This window comes from Nycticebus coucang, chromosome 3 (assembly GCF_027406575.1).
Source record: "Nycticebus coucang isolate mNycCou1 chromosome 3, mNycCou1.pri, whole genome shotgun sequence".
Classification (NCBI taxonomy): domain Eukaryota; kingdom Metazoa; phylum Chordata; class Mammalia; order Primates; family Lorisidae; genus Nycticebus; species Nycticebus coucang.
The window spans coordinates 22,323,510-22,336,842 of record NC_069782.1 but is presented as its reverse complement, the minus strand read 5'-3'; the positions used below and the strand labels follow the sequence as shown (position 1 = coordinate 22,336,842).

Sequence of the window (13,333 nt, the reverse complement as noted above, 5' to 3'; positions counted from 1 at the left end):
AAAAGCATAGTTGAAATTCACACCACACTTAGTGGGAAAAAGCTGTCCTTGGACTCTCTAATTCATCTCCAAATAATTACATGTTTTTCAATGACAATGGCTTAGTTATAAGAACATATGCATTCTTATTTGTGGTATTTACCTTTTTATATATTTATTCATTCAGTGAACTCTTACTGAGGGGTCACTACTTATAAGATACCGTGCTAGGCAGGATATGACTACAGAGAACAAAGATTCTGCCATCCAGGGGTCTTTAAGAAGTAATAAAATAAAAATGTATAGGCATACAAGACAAAGCAAAAGAGATAAATCATGAAAGGTAAAAGCTATTGTGTTAGTTCAGAATAATACCTCTTATTCTAGAAGCCATTTATCTCAAAGATTTTTCTAGATTCACTATGAATAATAAAAATTCTTCCTTAGATGAGCATAAGGACAAAAACCTTATCGTTCTGATTCTGGACTTGTCCATGCATGTACATACAATGTATGTGGTTAATGGCATTGTTTTCAAAGTATTCATATAGGTCAAGAGAATCCTAGTTTTACGTATTTCCTAATTCCTGAGAAATCTAAGACAACACATACTTTGGCAGAGAATGCAGCAGCCTGGCAAAAAAATCCCCCCCCCCAAAAAAAAAATTGTTCAACTTCATAAGACATGAATTGTTGAAGTTAGAAATTTTCTTTTGAACACTATCTATTCTAATGAGATGATCTTGCCACTGCTTAAGAGTTAGTGCCACTATAAAAAAATGCTAAAGAATCATTTAAAATCCTACAAGTGGCAGCTTCTATTTATGCTTCAGAAAACTCACTCCCCACGGTTCTCTGAATCTGATGGGAATTGGATGAGATAGAAACTAACGTCTCTCAAAATTCTGAAATTGGTACATTCCTCATAATAGGCTCTAGAAATTGGGTTAGAATGTGTATAAAAGTGAACTTTGTTTCAGAAATACCATTTGGTTTTTAAGCAATTAATGTGACTCTACTGACCTGTAAGACTGATGAGTCTGCCACCAAATGAAGTATATTTTCTGAAAGTAGGGACCCCCTCCAACACACAGAAAATGTTCTCAAGAGGAGCATGTGTAGAAACTGAGACTCGTTCAGGGTGAATCTTAAAATCTTGAAATAACTAAAATAGCTCACACTTCAGAGGCTGACATATAAAGATTCTGCGTTGAAAAAGAAAGTGAAGTAACAGAAAAGAGGCATACCGGCTGAAAGAAATTGCATAAAACCTGCCAATGCAATCTTTTCCAAACAAAAAGCTTTAGATGATACTTATGTCTAGGTCTTCTTTCAGGAGAAAAAAATACATAATGCATTTCATCCTTCAATCTTATTATTTATTTATTTATTGGAGATATAGGCTGAGGAGGCAATAATGCTTTTCTTATTTTCATCTTAAAAAGAAGTTTTCCTGATCCTTGGATTCTGAAAATTGCTCTAAGGATCTTTACTTTATCATCAAATTTCCCTATGGCCTGGTGTGTTCACATTGAAGAATTGTGGATAGTAGAGGAAAAAAACTGCATATAAGGCTTGGTCAAATAAAGAGAATATGAAAATTTTTAATATTCTTTCATATTCTCTCAAAAACCAAATTTCATGGATAAAGAATGTAAAGATTTTATATTTCTTCAAAATTGGCATTCTTAGATTATGTAATGTCAAAATTCAACTGAGAAAATGGTTTCACATGTACTTCAGAAGAGCATATAAAACCAATTGACTTTTGAATTAGAGTATATGCCGGATAAAATGTACTTTTAACTGCAGCTGGCTTTTATGTTAAATATGAAACTTCCAACTGAATACACTCAATCATAAGAATTTAATTATTTAATGTACTTGTATTAATAAAATTGTTCAAATTACCAGCTAACAGCTAATATTTTAGTAGAACAAAAAATCTCCGATTCAAAAATAAAAGTTCTTACATAAGATGGCTGATTTTGCAGTTTAAATTACTGAGTCAGAGTGCCCTCTACTGGAGGAAGAAGGGCACTGAAAGCTACGTCGAACTAAAAATAGATAAAAAGAGCCCCTCAAATCAAGCCACATCATTAATACGTAAAATACACTTATTAATATGAATGCTACAAGACATATTTCCATTTCTATTTTATTTCCCTTAAGTTTGTTTTTATAATTACTTGTCATATTACAATCAATAAGATGGATGTTTCATATCATCTGAAATTAAATTTCAAATGGACCCAAATGCTCAGTAATATGAACAAACAAAAATGTTTTTCCACATTGAACATTCCAATACAATATAAAAATATTTCTAATCTAGGACTGTTCCTGAATGATAGTTTGGATTTTTGTGATAATAAAAGGAAAACTTAACTGCTATGAACTAAATGTTTGCGTACCCCTCTCCCCAAATTCCGATGTTGAAATCCTAACCCCCCACTGTGATGGTACTGGGGAGGAAAAACTTTGGGGACGTGATTAGGTCATACGAGCAAAGCCCTAATGAATAGGATTAATGCTCTTATAAAAACAAACAAAAAAAGACACCAGAAAGCTTGCCTTTTTTTTTTTTTTTTTCTGTTCTTTGCCATGTGAGCTCACAAGAAGATGACAGCCATCTGCAAACCCAAAAGCAGGTCCTCAGCAGACACTAGCTCTGCCAGCACCTTGATTTGGGGCTTCCCAGATGCCACAACTGTGAGAAATAAATCTTTGGGGTTTGGGGGGATTTTGTTTTTTTAATCTATGGGAATTTGCTAACAGTCTAAACTAAAACACATGCTCTAACTGAAGAAACTTTCAGAGGCTCCTACTCCAGTGAATTAGAGAAATTGGGTGGACACTAAAATGTAGGAGATTTTTTATATCTCAAAATTTTATTTAATTTTGTGGTGTTATTAAGACCTTGGTTCCAACACATTATCTTAAACTCAAATTACCTCAGTACAGTCCTGGCAGATTTTTGGTTCCCTAAACCAATAATATGCATGTGAGAATAACCCAGGGAACTTTTTTTTTTTTTTTTTTTTGAGACAGAGCCTCAAGCTGTCACCCTGGGTAGAGTGCCGTGGCATCACAGCTCATAGCAACCTCCAACTCCTGGGCTTAAGCGATTCTCTTGCCTCAGCCTCCCGAGTAGCTGGGACTACAGGCACCTGCCACAATGCCTGGCTATTTTTTTGTTGTTGTTGCAGCCGTCGTTGTTGTTTGACAGGCCCAGGCTGGATTCGAACCTACCAGCTCAGGTGTATGTGGCTGGTGCCTTAGCTGCTTGAGCCACAGGCCCAGAGCCAACCCAGGGAACTTTTTAAAAGAACAATGCTCTGAGCTACCCAATGTGATTTTGATTTAATTGTTCTAGAGTGGAACCTCAGAGTACCAGTATTTACTTTTTTTTTTTGCAGTTTTTGGCTGGGGCTGGGTTTGAACCCACCACCTCCGGCGCCATACTCCTTTGAGCCACAGGCACTGCCCCCAATATTTACTTTTTAATCTCTCCAAGTGAGTCTAATGCACAATCATTGCCAAGAAACATTGAGTCTTTCCCCAGATCATCCAACATCTGACTCTCACTTTTATCTTCCAGAAATGTCCCCTTCATGAGGACTCCCCTACTCAAGCATTTTTTTTCCTGCTCAGACTTAGTTTTAAGCTTCAGACTAGCTTCCCAATCTCATCTGCTTATGTCCTCTGATATAGTTGAGTAGTGAGGGATATAGCTCCAGCCCCAGGCTGCCTGTGTTCAGATCCTGGCTCTGAAATTACTATGTGAATTCATTCCAACACAAGTGTGAACCTGGGTAAGGCATTAAAAGCCCTCTGCATTTCCATTTTCTCATCTGTAATACCACCTTATCTCAATGTTATTGTGAGGATTATGTTGGTTAATATAAAAAAAGTATGCCATAAATTTAAGAATTATCATTGCTTCTCCAGTTTTATTTCTTACACTTTCGTGGTAAACTCTTCTTCTCAAATTATATACTAACTTTCACCTCTGTGCTTTTACACACATTTCTTCAGGCAGGAATCCTTCCTTTGTCATTCATTCATTCCAACACAAGTAAAAGGCACATCTCCCCTTCCTCTCCCTCCCCCCATGAAGCCTTGGGTGAATACCTACGAATCTTTACTGATCTCTCCAGAGGAAGGGTGGTTGGTGGGATCACACTGACAGTGCATCTTACAAGGGTATATGTGAAACTTACTAAATGTAGAACATAAATGTCTTAACAATAACTAAGAAAATGCCATGAAGACTATGTTAACCAGTGTAATGAAAATATTTCAAACTGTATATAAAACCAGCACATTGTACCCCATGGCTGCATTAATGTACACAGCTATGATTTAATTTAAAAAAAAAAAAAAAAGTCTTTGGCCACAGGGTAGCTCACTATGAGAAATGTAGCTGAAAATTAAATGCTATAGCTCTGAGTTTGAATCCCAGCTCTGCCACTCGCCAGATGGGATATTTTCTAAATCTACAACTCCATTGTCAGGATTATTTAATCTTTTTTTTTTTTTTTTTTTGCATTTTTTTGGCCGGGCCAACCTTGAACCCGCCACCCCTGTATATGGGGCAGGTGCCCTACTCCTTGAGCCACAGACGCTGTCCCATTGTGAGGATTATTTAATATTGTCTTAAATGGTATAAAGCATTAGGAAAGTAAATAGGAAGCAACAATAAATGTCAACTCACTGATTTGTTGTGTGTACATTAGTCTTGTCTATACACTGTGTCTGAAGGTTCCTTGTGATAGTTTTGAACTCCTTGAAGTAAATAACTGTGTCCCATCTTGCTATTATAAATCCGATAACTCAAAGCATGATAATGACCATCTATACTGGGTGATCTGTAATACTTAAACCTTTTGCATATTTTCAGAGCATAATTCATGACAATACTCTAAAAAATATATTTTTGATGAGTGGAAACAAATACTTAAGAAAACAAGGAATGAACCTAAACAAAACACAGGCTACAGAGAAGGGTCAAAATAATTAGATTACTTTGTAAACAATCAATAACATGCTTCTGTCAGACTCATCTTCTGAAAGGCCAGTTCCAATAATTGCTTTTACCTGCTGAAAATCCTTTATATTTTTCTCATTTCCTCAAAAAATAAATAAACGCTAAATTCTTAGCCTGATACTCAAAATCATCCACGGGCTGACCTCAACCCAGCTTTTTAATCTTATCGTTCACCTTCTCCTTCTGTGAACTGTTATTCCAAATAAATAGAACTACTTTCTCTTACACACCATATGCTCTTAGGCTTCATACAACCTTCAACATTTTATAAGACAACATGTTCAAAGAACACTATTTTGAAGATATGTCACAGAACGAAGAGTAGTGTAGGAAAGTGTGAGCTCAAATTCCAAGAACTTAAGTTCTATTCGGGAGTATTAATCTCTCTCGCCACTATCATAATACAGTCTTTTGGCTTACAAAAAAAAAAAAAAAGAATCGGACCATCGTTTCCTTCTCCATGTCAAAAGCCCTTGCTATAATATCCTGAAAAATAGAAGCTTGAATCATGGTCTCCAAGCTGCGTATACAGACCCCAGGGCTTACAAGATACTCACTGAATAAAAGAAAAAAACTATGGGTTGGCACCCGTAGTACAGTGGTTACAGTGCCAGCTACATACACAAAGGTCAGCAGGTTTGAACCCAGCCCAGGACAGCTAAACAACAAGGACAACTGCAACAAAAAAATAGCGGGTGCCTATAGTCCCAGCTACTTGGGAGACTGAGGCAAGAGAATCACTTGAGCCCAAGAGTTTGAGGTTGCTGTGAGCTGTGATGCTACAGCACCCTACTGAGGGTGACAAAATGAAACTGTCTCAAAAAAAGAAAAAAAACTAGAGCTTCTATTTTACATGTATTCTTTAGCTTTCTCATGTGAATTTCTTACATAGAATATGTCTCATAATTTACATCAAATATTATTAGAATAATAGTATATACATATATAATTTATAAATAGATAAATTAGGGATGTTAGAAGTTTAGAAACCACTGGTCTAGAAAATCAGAGCTTCCCCCAAGTTCTCTGGTTTGAGAAGTACAGGGCTAGAAGTTGCCAGTTGAGAAAAATCTTTAGGGATGAATCTATAAACCTAAATACCACATATTGTTTACGTAGAACAAATAAGTTTTAAGTTCTAACTTGGAAGGAAATGTTAAAATGTAACTTGTATAATCTGGAGATAGCAAATATCCATTTTAGGCTTTCAAACAGAGAATTGTGCCCTGACATTAAAGTTGTTACTATAAATATTTCTTTCATATATCAAGTTCATCTTGTGAAATCTACAGGAATTTACATCAGTACATACAGAATTATTCATCACTATTCATAAAGAAATTAGGGGAGCCAACCTGGTTTCTTATATCCTCAATTAATCCCCAACAATAAAAAAAAAAAGAAGAAGAAATTAAGGGAGCCAATAAAGTCATGTTTTACAAAACAGAGCACAACAAAAAATAAATAAATAAATAAATAAAACAAAAGAGCAGGCCTGGGAGGTAAGACTAGCCACAGAACAAGATTAGCAAGTGCTATCCCGGGAAACAGTATCATAGCTCACGTTAAGTAAGTAAATTAAGCACCTGTTCCCATAATGAACGGTCACTATACTCAGCAATTTGTTTTTAGTCTTCATAAATAGTATGACATACTTAGCACAGGTCACTGTGTTATTGGCTTTTTAATAAAATATATTCCTATAACAAATTAAGTTCTAAAGTGAGTAAAAGTTTCATATCATAATAATGTACTTCCTTTAATACCAGCGCATACTATAAACCTTTCCTCTATCAGGCATTAAGTAGGTTTACAACTCTGAATTTTAAACTGATTGATTTTCCATAGTTGTTCTTGCCATTGTGTTAAAATAAAAATCTGAATAGGCAAGAATCTCTAATTCATGCTTTAGATTCTCAGCTTATGGAGAAGAACCCTCTTGAAATTTGCATAACATTCTAAAACCATGCAGGCCGAACACTGCACAACATCTGTCCTACTCTGACTTACGGAGTGACTGAGGAACTAACTGTCCGTGTGGCTCAGCTCTCTCTTCTTAAAGATGGGATTCGGCTGACTTCATAAAGAAAATGGAGAAGACGACAGCTAAAAGGAAAGTTTTCTTCTTTTTTTGGCAACCAATAGCATTATGCCCAGTAAAACTAAAGGAATGTGACTAAGAAAACGATGAACGTGTTAGGAGAGAGCCTACAGGAAAGAGGAGATTATCCTGAGCTAATAGCGATTTACCAAAGCATCCCTTCCCTACACCCGTAATGAGAATAAAACCCCAGTGAACATCAAGGAAAGAACAGTAGGAAGGTGGAAGTCTGACAGCAGCAGAATCTGATAGCCCAGTAATGCCCCAGGCCTCATAGGCGTGCGTACTGACTGGTACAGACAGACACATGTCTCCGCCCCTCCTACTTACTATACTCTGGCTTCCATTTTTCCCAAGTTCTTCCTCTGAAATCTTGCTCAAGTTATCTAAGTAGTGGTCTGAAATTGTGTGGCACAAATCTTCAAAAGAATAATCCTTTTCTTGACAGAGTTTTATTTCATCCAAGAGTTTTGATAGTTCTCCAGTCACAGTTTCACCTACAAGATGAGAATAGTTTTTTCAGAAGTTTCAAGAAAGGCTCTGGCTAAACCTTAATATTAAGCAGTAAAAAGATGACAGCTATGGTGATAGATCTCGAAATATTACAAACGAGATTAAGTACTCAGAAACTATTAGGCTGAAAACAAGGTACTAAACTAGAATTAGCATGACCATATTAACGAACAATAGAGATTACAATTTTGCCTATTTTTATTCTTTTTCAAAATAAAAATTAGTATTGAAAGTTTACATACACCACAAAAGCATCTGGAATTACATCTCCTAAAGCTCCATGTGTCATAGGATTTAATGGTTAATAATCTTTTACTGGCATTTTCTTTCACTGAAAAAATTCATTCAACAATTTATGAATGAATTTGAAATGGTTCTGAGAGTTTATGTCCTAGATTAAATAAACAGAAACAGTAGAACTTATTTAAACAAAGGTTTATATAGTTAATTAATAAATTATTGTATATGATATAAAGGGAAAACCCAGAAGAAACAGGTAAATAATATGTGTTACCTACCAAACATGAGTATTTTGCAGGTTATATGCAAACATTCAAGTTTCTAAACAGTCTCAGAAAGGTACCTTTTGTGTATAATTCATTCTGAACAAGGTTTTCCAGCAGTTACCCTCCAGACTTTAATTATTTTTTTCTAAATTTAAAACATTAAAGATGAGTGGACTATAGATGCACAGATTTATTTCTGGACTCTCTATTCCATTAAATGGGCCTGTATGTCTGTGTTTACAGTAGTACTATAATGTCTGGTGACTGTAACTCTTTGACAAGCATGCTAAAAACACACAATGCACAAGAATGAAATAGGACCCTTATTGCAAACCATACATAAAAAATCAACCCGAAATAGATTAAACACGGAAACTTGAGACCTGAAATGGCAGAAGTCCTAGAAGAAAACATAAAGAAAAAACTTCTCAACATTGGTCCAGGACAATGACTTTTTGGATATTAACCCCAAAGCACAGGTCATAAAAGCAAAAATGAACAAGTGAGAGCATGTTAAACTAAAAAGCTTTTGCACAGAAAACAATCAACAGGGTGAAAGGCAAAGTATGGAAGGAAGGCTTTGCAAACCCAATATCTGATATAAAGGGTTAATATCCAAAATATATAAGAAACTTGCACAACTCAATAGCAAAAAAAAAAAAAGCAAATAATCCAATTTAAAAATGAGCTAAAGATCTGAATAGACATTTCTCCCCCTTCCCCTAAAACCCAAATGACCAAAAATAAATAAAAAGGTGCTCAACATCACTCATCATCAAGGAAACACAAATCAAACCACAAGGACCCTCAGACCTATCAGAATGGCTATCATCAGAAAAGCAAAACATGTGTGATGAGGGTGTGTAAAACATTGGGTGCTGTACACTGTTGACGGGAGTATGTCACAGCTGTTAAGGAAAACAGTGTGGAGGTTCCTCAAAAAACTGAGAACAGAACTACCACGGATTCAGCAATCCCAACTTTGGGTATTTATTTAAAAGAAAAAAAGTCAGTATCTTGTAGTAATATCTGCATCCTCAGGGTGTCGTGTTCATTGCAGCATTACTCTGAATAGCCATGATTTGGGACAATCGAAGTGTCCACTGTTGTACGAATGAATAAAGCCTTACATAGAGACGACCACCCTGCCATTTGTAACAACAGGGATGAGACTAACGGTCATTATGCTGAGTGAAATGAGCCAGACACAGAAAGACAAGTGCCCTGTGATCTCCCTTACATGTTGACTCTAAAAAAGTCAAACTAATGACAGCAGAGACTAGAAGGGTAGTTGCCAAGGGCTGGGGTGAAGAAAACGGGGAAATGCGAATCAGAGTACAAAGGCTCAGATACAGTAAGTGAATGAATTCTGGAAAGCTAACAAACAGCCTGGTAACTACTGTTAATCATATTGTATAGTGTACTTGAAATTTGCCGAAAGAATTTGTCCTAATGCGTTCTCCTCACCAAAAAGAAAAAAAAAATTATAACTATCTCATGTGATGGATGTTTTAATTAACTGCGCAGTGGTAAAAATGTCACAAGGTACACAAAGTTTAAAACATCGTGTTTTACACGGTAAATAGATACAATTTGTATTTGTCAAGTGTACTTCAATAAAGCTGGAAAAAAACACATTTAAGAAAAATTATATATGAAATACACACTATATAAACTTCCGCACAGCAGGGATTGTTAACCTGCTTTGCTCACTACTGTATCTCCGGGCCACCAATAGGGCCTTAAAGAAACTGACAGAAGCTCTATAAATATTTATTTGAATAAAGGGATAAAATAGAGAGTAGAGGATATAACTTATGATACTTGCAATGTCTACAACTGTAGCCTTTTTGTACATACCGTACAAATTTGCACTTAAATTCTAGCAGAGTTTCAAGGGCTTTCTCATGAGCTACTCACTTTTGGTCTTCTGAGAAGGAGACTCAGCAGAAGAAGAGACCTGTGTTTCTTGGGGTGCATCCTCCTGCACCTGCTCTTCAAGGGCTGCCGGTCTTCCCAGGCCTTCTAAATATTCTGTGTACATACACATGTCCAGATTACATACTTGAATTATTCATTTTAAATACAACAATTAAACTTTATGCTTCCTTTCTGGTCATCTGTTTTTTATTTCTTTTTCTCATATCCTAAACGTGTCCTAAGTTTTTAAAAGAACTTCAAGATGAGCTATTTACTTAAAGATGTCTAAATTAAAAAAAAAAAAACCTAGATTTAAAAAAAATGATACTTTGAGATAAACTTGTGAACCCCTTCTGAAAACTAAAGTTATCACATACTTAAATAAATTCACCTGTTGAAGATAAACCATCTCCTTGGTCTCTTTAAATGTTTTCTATCTGAAGATTTAAAACTCTCTGAAAGATGCTTTGAATAGACTTGATCCCTAAAGCAGGAATGTCAAATTCAGATGGATACAATACCCTGCCAGGTTACATAAACGAATGACATTGGGTAAGTTTCGTGTTATGATGGTGTTGTAATATTGCAAGATAAACATAATTTGCAAACCAAACTTTATTTCTAGAAATAATGTTCATTCCCATTATTCTTTTCTTTTTAATACATAGTTTATTCTATTTTAGTTTTCCTCATTTTTTTTATTGTTGGGAATACATTGAGGGTACAAAGAACCAGGTTACATTGATTGAATTTGTTAGGTGAAGTCCCTCTTATAATTGTTTCCCACCCCCAAAAGGTATGTCACACACACACACACACACACACACACACACCCCATTCCCATTATTCTTGAAGGAATGTTCTATTTTAAGCCTACTTTTCATGTTTTCAATTTCAGTAAAGACATAGTGATAACAGTAATAGCAGCCAAAACTTAAATATTGCTTACCATGCACTGAGTATTGTTCTAAGTATATTTGAGATAAATTAAATCATCTAATCCCTACAAAACTACAGGACACGCACTCTTACTATTTTTAAAGACGATGACTAAAGGAGAAGAACTGTTAACTCGTACACATTCATACAGCTAGTAAACAGCAATGCCAGATAGTTACAAACAGCATCTGAATGTGGGGATAAATGTTACTAAACATCAGGCTTGGAAGATCATGTTTAACCAGAGGGCCAATGATTCATCTAAAGTTCAGCAACGAGGGCGGCGCCTGTGGCTCAGTCGGTAAGGCGCCGGCCCCATATGCCGAGGGTGGCGGGTTCAAACCCGGCCCCGGCCAAACTGCAACAAAAAATAGCCGGGCGTTGTGGCGGGCGCCTGTAGTCCCAGCTACTCGGGAGGCTGAGGCAAGAGAATCGCTTAAGCCCCAGGAGTTGGAGGTTGCTGTGAGCTGTGTGAGGCCACGGCACTCTACCGAGGGCCATAAAGTGAGACTCTGTCTCTACAAAAAAAAAAAAATAAAAATAAAGTTCAGCAACGAAATAATATGAAAGCCTGTATTTTTGGAGAAGCCAAAACTCCAGAGTATCAGCTGAAATTCTAGATTTGTAAGTGTTGACAGCTAATTCAATTTTTATGGAAACAGTGTGGGCTAAAAATATTTGATATAAACAAAACATATCTGCTATCTGCCAAAAGAATCCAGCTCCAAAGTGGCTAGTTTGTAGCTCCAAATAAAGAATGAAATCAACAGGTCTCTATGTAGGGATCTTTTACTTGTATTTCTTTATTCAGGCCTCTTTTTCTTATAATCAAGAAAGTTTATATCCTCAGGCCCACCAGTTGTATCCTTTCATCAATCAAAGGGCAATTCTACTAGACAAATTCTACTAGGAAAAGGAAATAACCTATAGGATTCCATCCTCAAAATTTTTGAACTAGGTAAATAATGAAGTAAATTGAATAGTAATTTCATAAAATAGTAATTTTATCTACTATAGATTGGCTGTATTTCTATAACAAACTTTTTCATTAGATTTTAAAGGTACCAGTGACTTGAAATCCAGGAATGCAGAGAATACAGATAATGTGCTCACATTCTGAAATTTGCCAAAAAATGAAAAAATCAGAAGATGTCGTCGCACACCATCTCCAGGTATCCCAAACTGACTTACCAACCGAATCTCGACCATTTCAGAGAGCAATGATAGCTCCTCCTATACAACTATATTTTCAACTAAGTTGAACCAATATAGTATGTTCAAAAATATCTGTAAGTATGTCACTTTTTTCCTTGCCACTTTTTGAATGTTGACATTTATTTGCTTCTCCCCAAAGACATATTATGCACAAGTTTTAGTTTTTTTAAAGCTCAATTAAAGGGTAAAGTCCAAAATGAAATCCAAAATACCTACCGGAGGAAAACATATTAATGGTGTGTGCCACTATTATCTTTTTGGCTTTTTATTCAACTTGATTTTTATTTGAATTAATATAAACAGCCATGCTTGGATTTGGCTTTGTCTTTGTATGCATTTGATTTGCAAGTCATCTCTTTATTGACAAGAAAACTATAGGGGCCTGAAAGGTTTTAGAAATACAGAAGAGAGGTAAGGCCCTCCTGCAGTGTGTCTACCCTTTTTACCTTTGACTTTTTATTTTTATCTTTATTTTATTTATTTACATTTTTTTTTTTAAGTTTCTGGCCAGGGCTTGAACCTGCCACCTCCAGCATATATGGGGCCAGCGCCCTACTCCTTTGAGCCACAGGTGCTGCCCATATTTTTATTTTATTTTTTGAGACAGAGTGTCACTTTGTCACCCTCGGTCGAGTGTGGTAAGGTCACAGCTCACAGCAACCTCAAATTCTTGAGCTCAAGTGATTCTCTCACCTCAGCCTCCCGAGTAGCTTTGACTTTTGTTGACTCCTGTATCTACATGTTCGCTGCCTACTGGGTTTTAATCCATTTATCTCCCTGTAGACACAATGCTGTTCTTTATCTTCCCAGCTGATACCTAACAAAACATAGCCGCTCACCCTCTGTTACACCTGCAGCCAATCTGTAACATTTATAGGATGTAATGGCTGCTAAAAAGAAAAGAGAGATACTAGGTATAAACCCAGAAGAACAAAAATCACATTTATAACAAAGATATTTGTACCAGAATGTTTATTGCAGCCCAATTCGTAATTGCTAAGTCATGGAAAAAGCCTAAGTGCCCATCGACCCACAAATGGATTAATAAATTGTGGTATATGTACACCATGGAATATTATGCAGCCTTAAAGAAAGATGGAGATTTTACCT

At 36.0% G+C, this 13,333-nt stretch overlaps 1 protein-coding gene across 5 annotated transcripts in view; it reads right to left on the bottom strand.

Annotated features, from left to right (window-relative positions):
* ANKS1B (ankyrin repeat and sterile alpha motif domain containing 1B) overlaps nt 1-13,333 on the bottom strand; it is a 1,177,049-nt gene that overhangs the window by 956,962 nt on the left and 206,754 nt on the right. For all 5 annotated transcript variants that reach the window (XM_053582560.1, XM_053582555.1, XM_053582557.1 and 2 more), the window contains exons 7-8: nt 10,070-10,183; nt 7,461-7,627 (exon numbers count right to left, since the gene is read on the bottom strand). In XM_053582560.1, the coding sequence (XP_053438535.1) occupies nt 7,461-7,627; nt 10,070-10,183 (281 nt within the window). The remainder of the gene's footprint in view (nt 1-7,460; nt 7,628-10,069; nt 10,184-13,333) is intronic.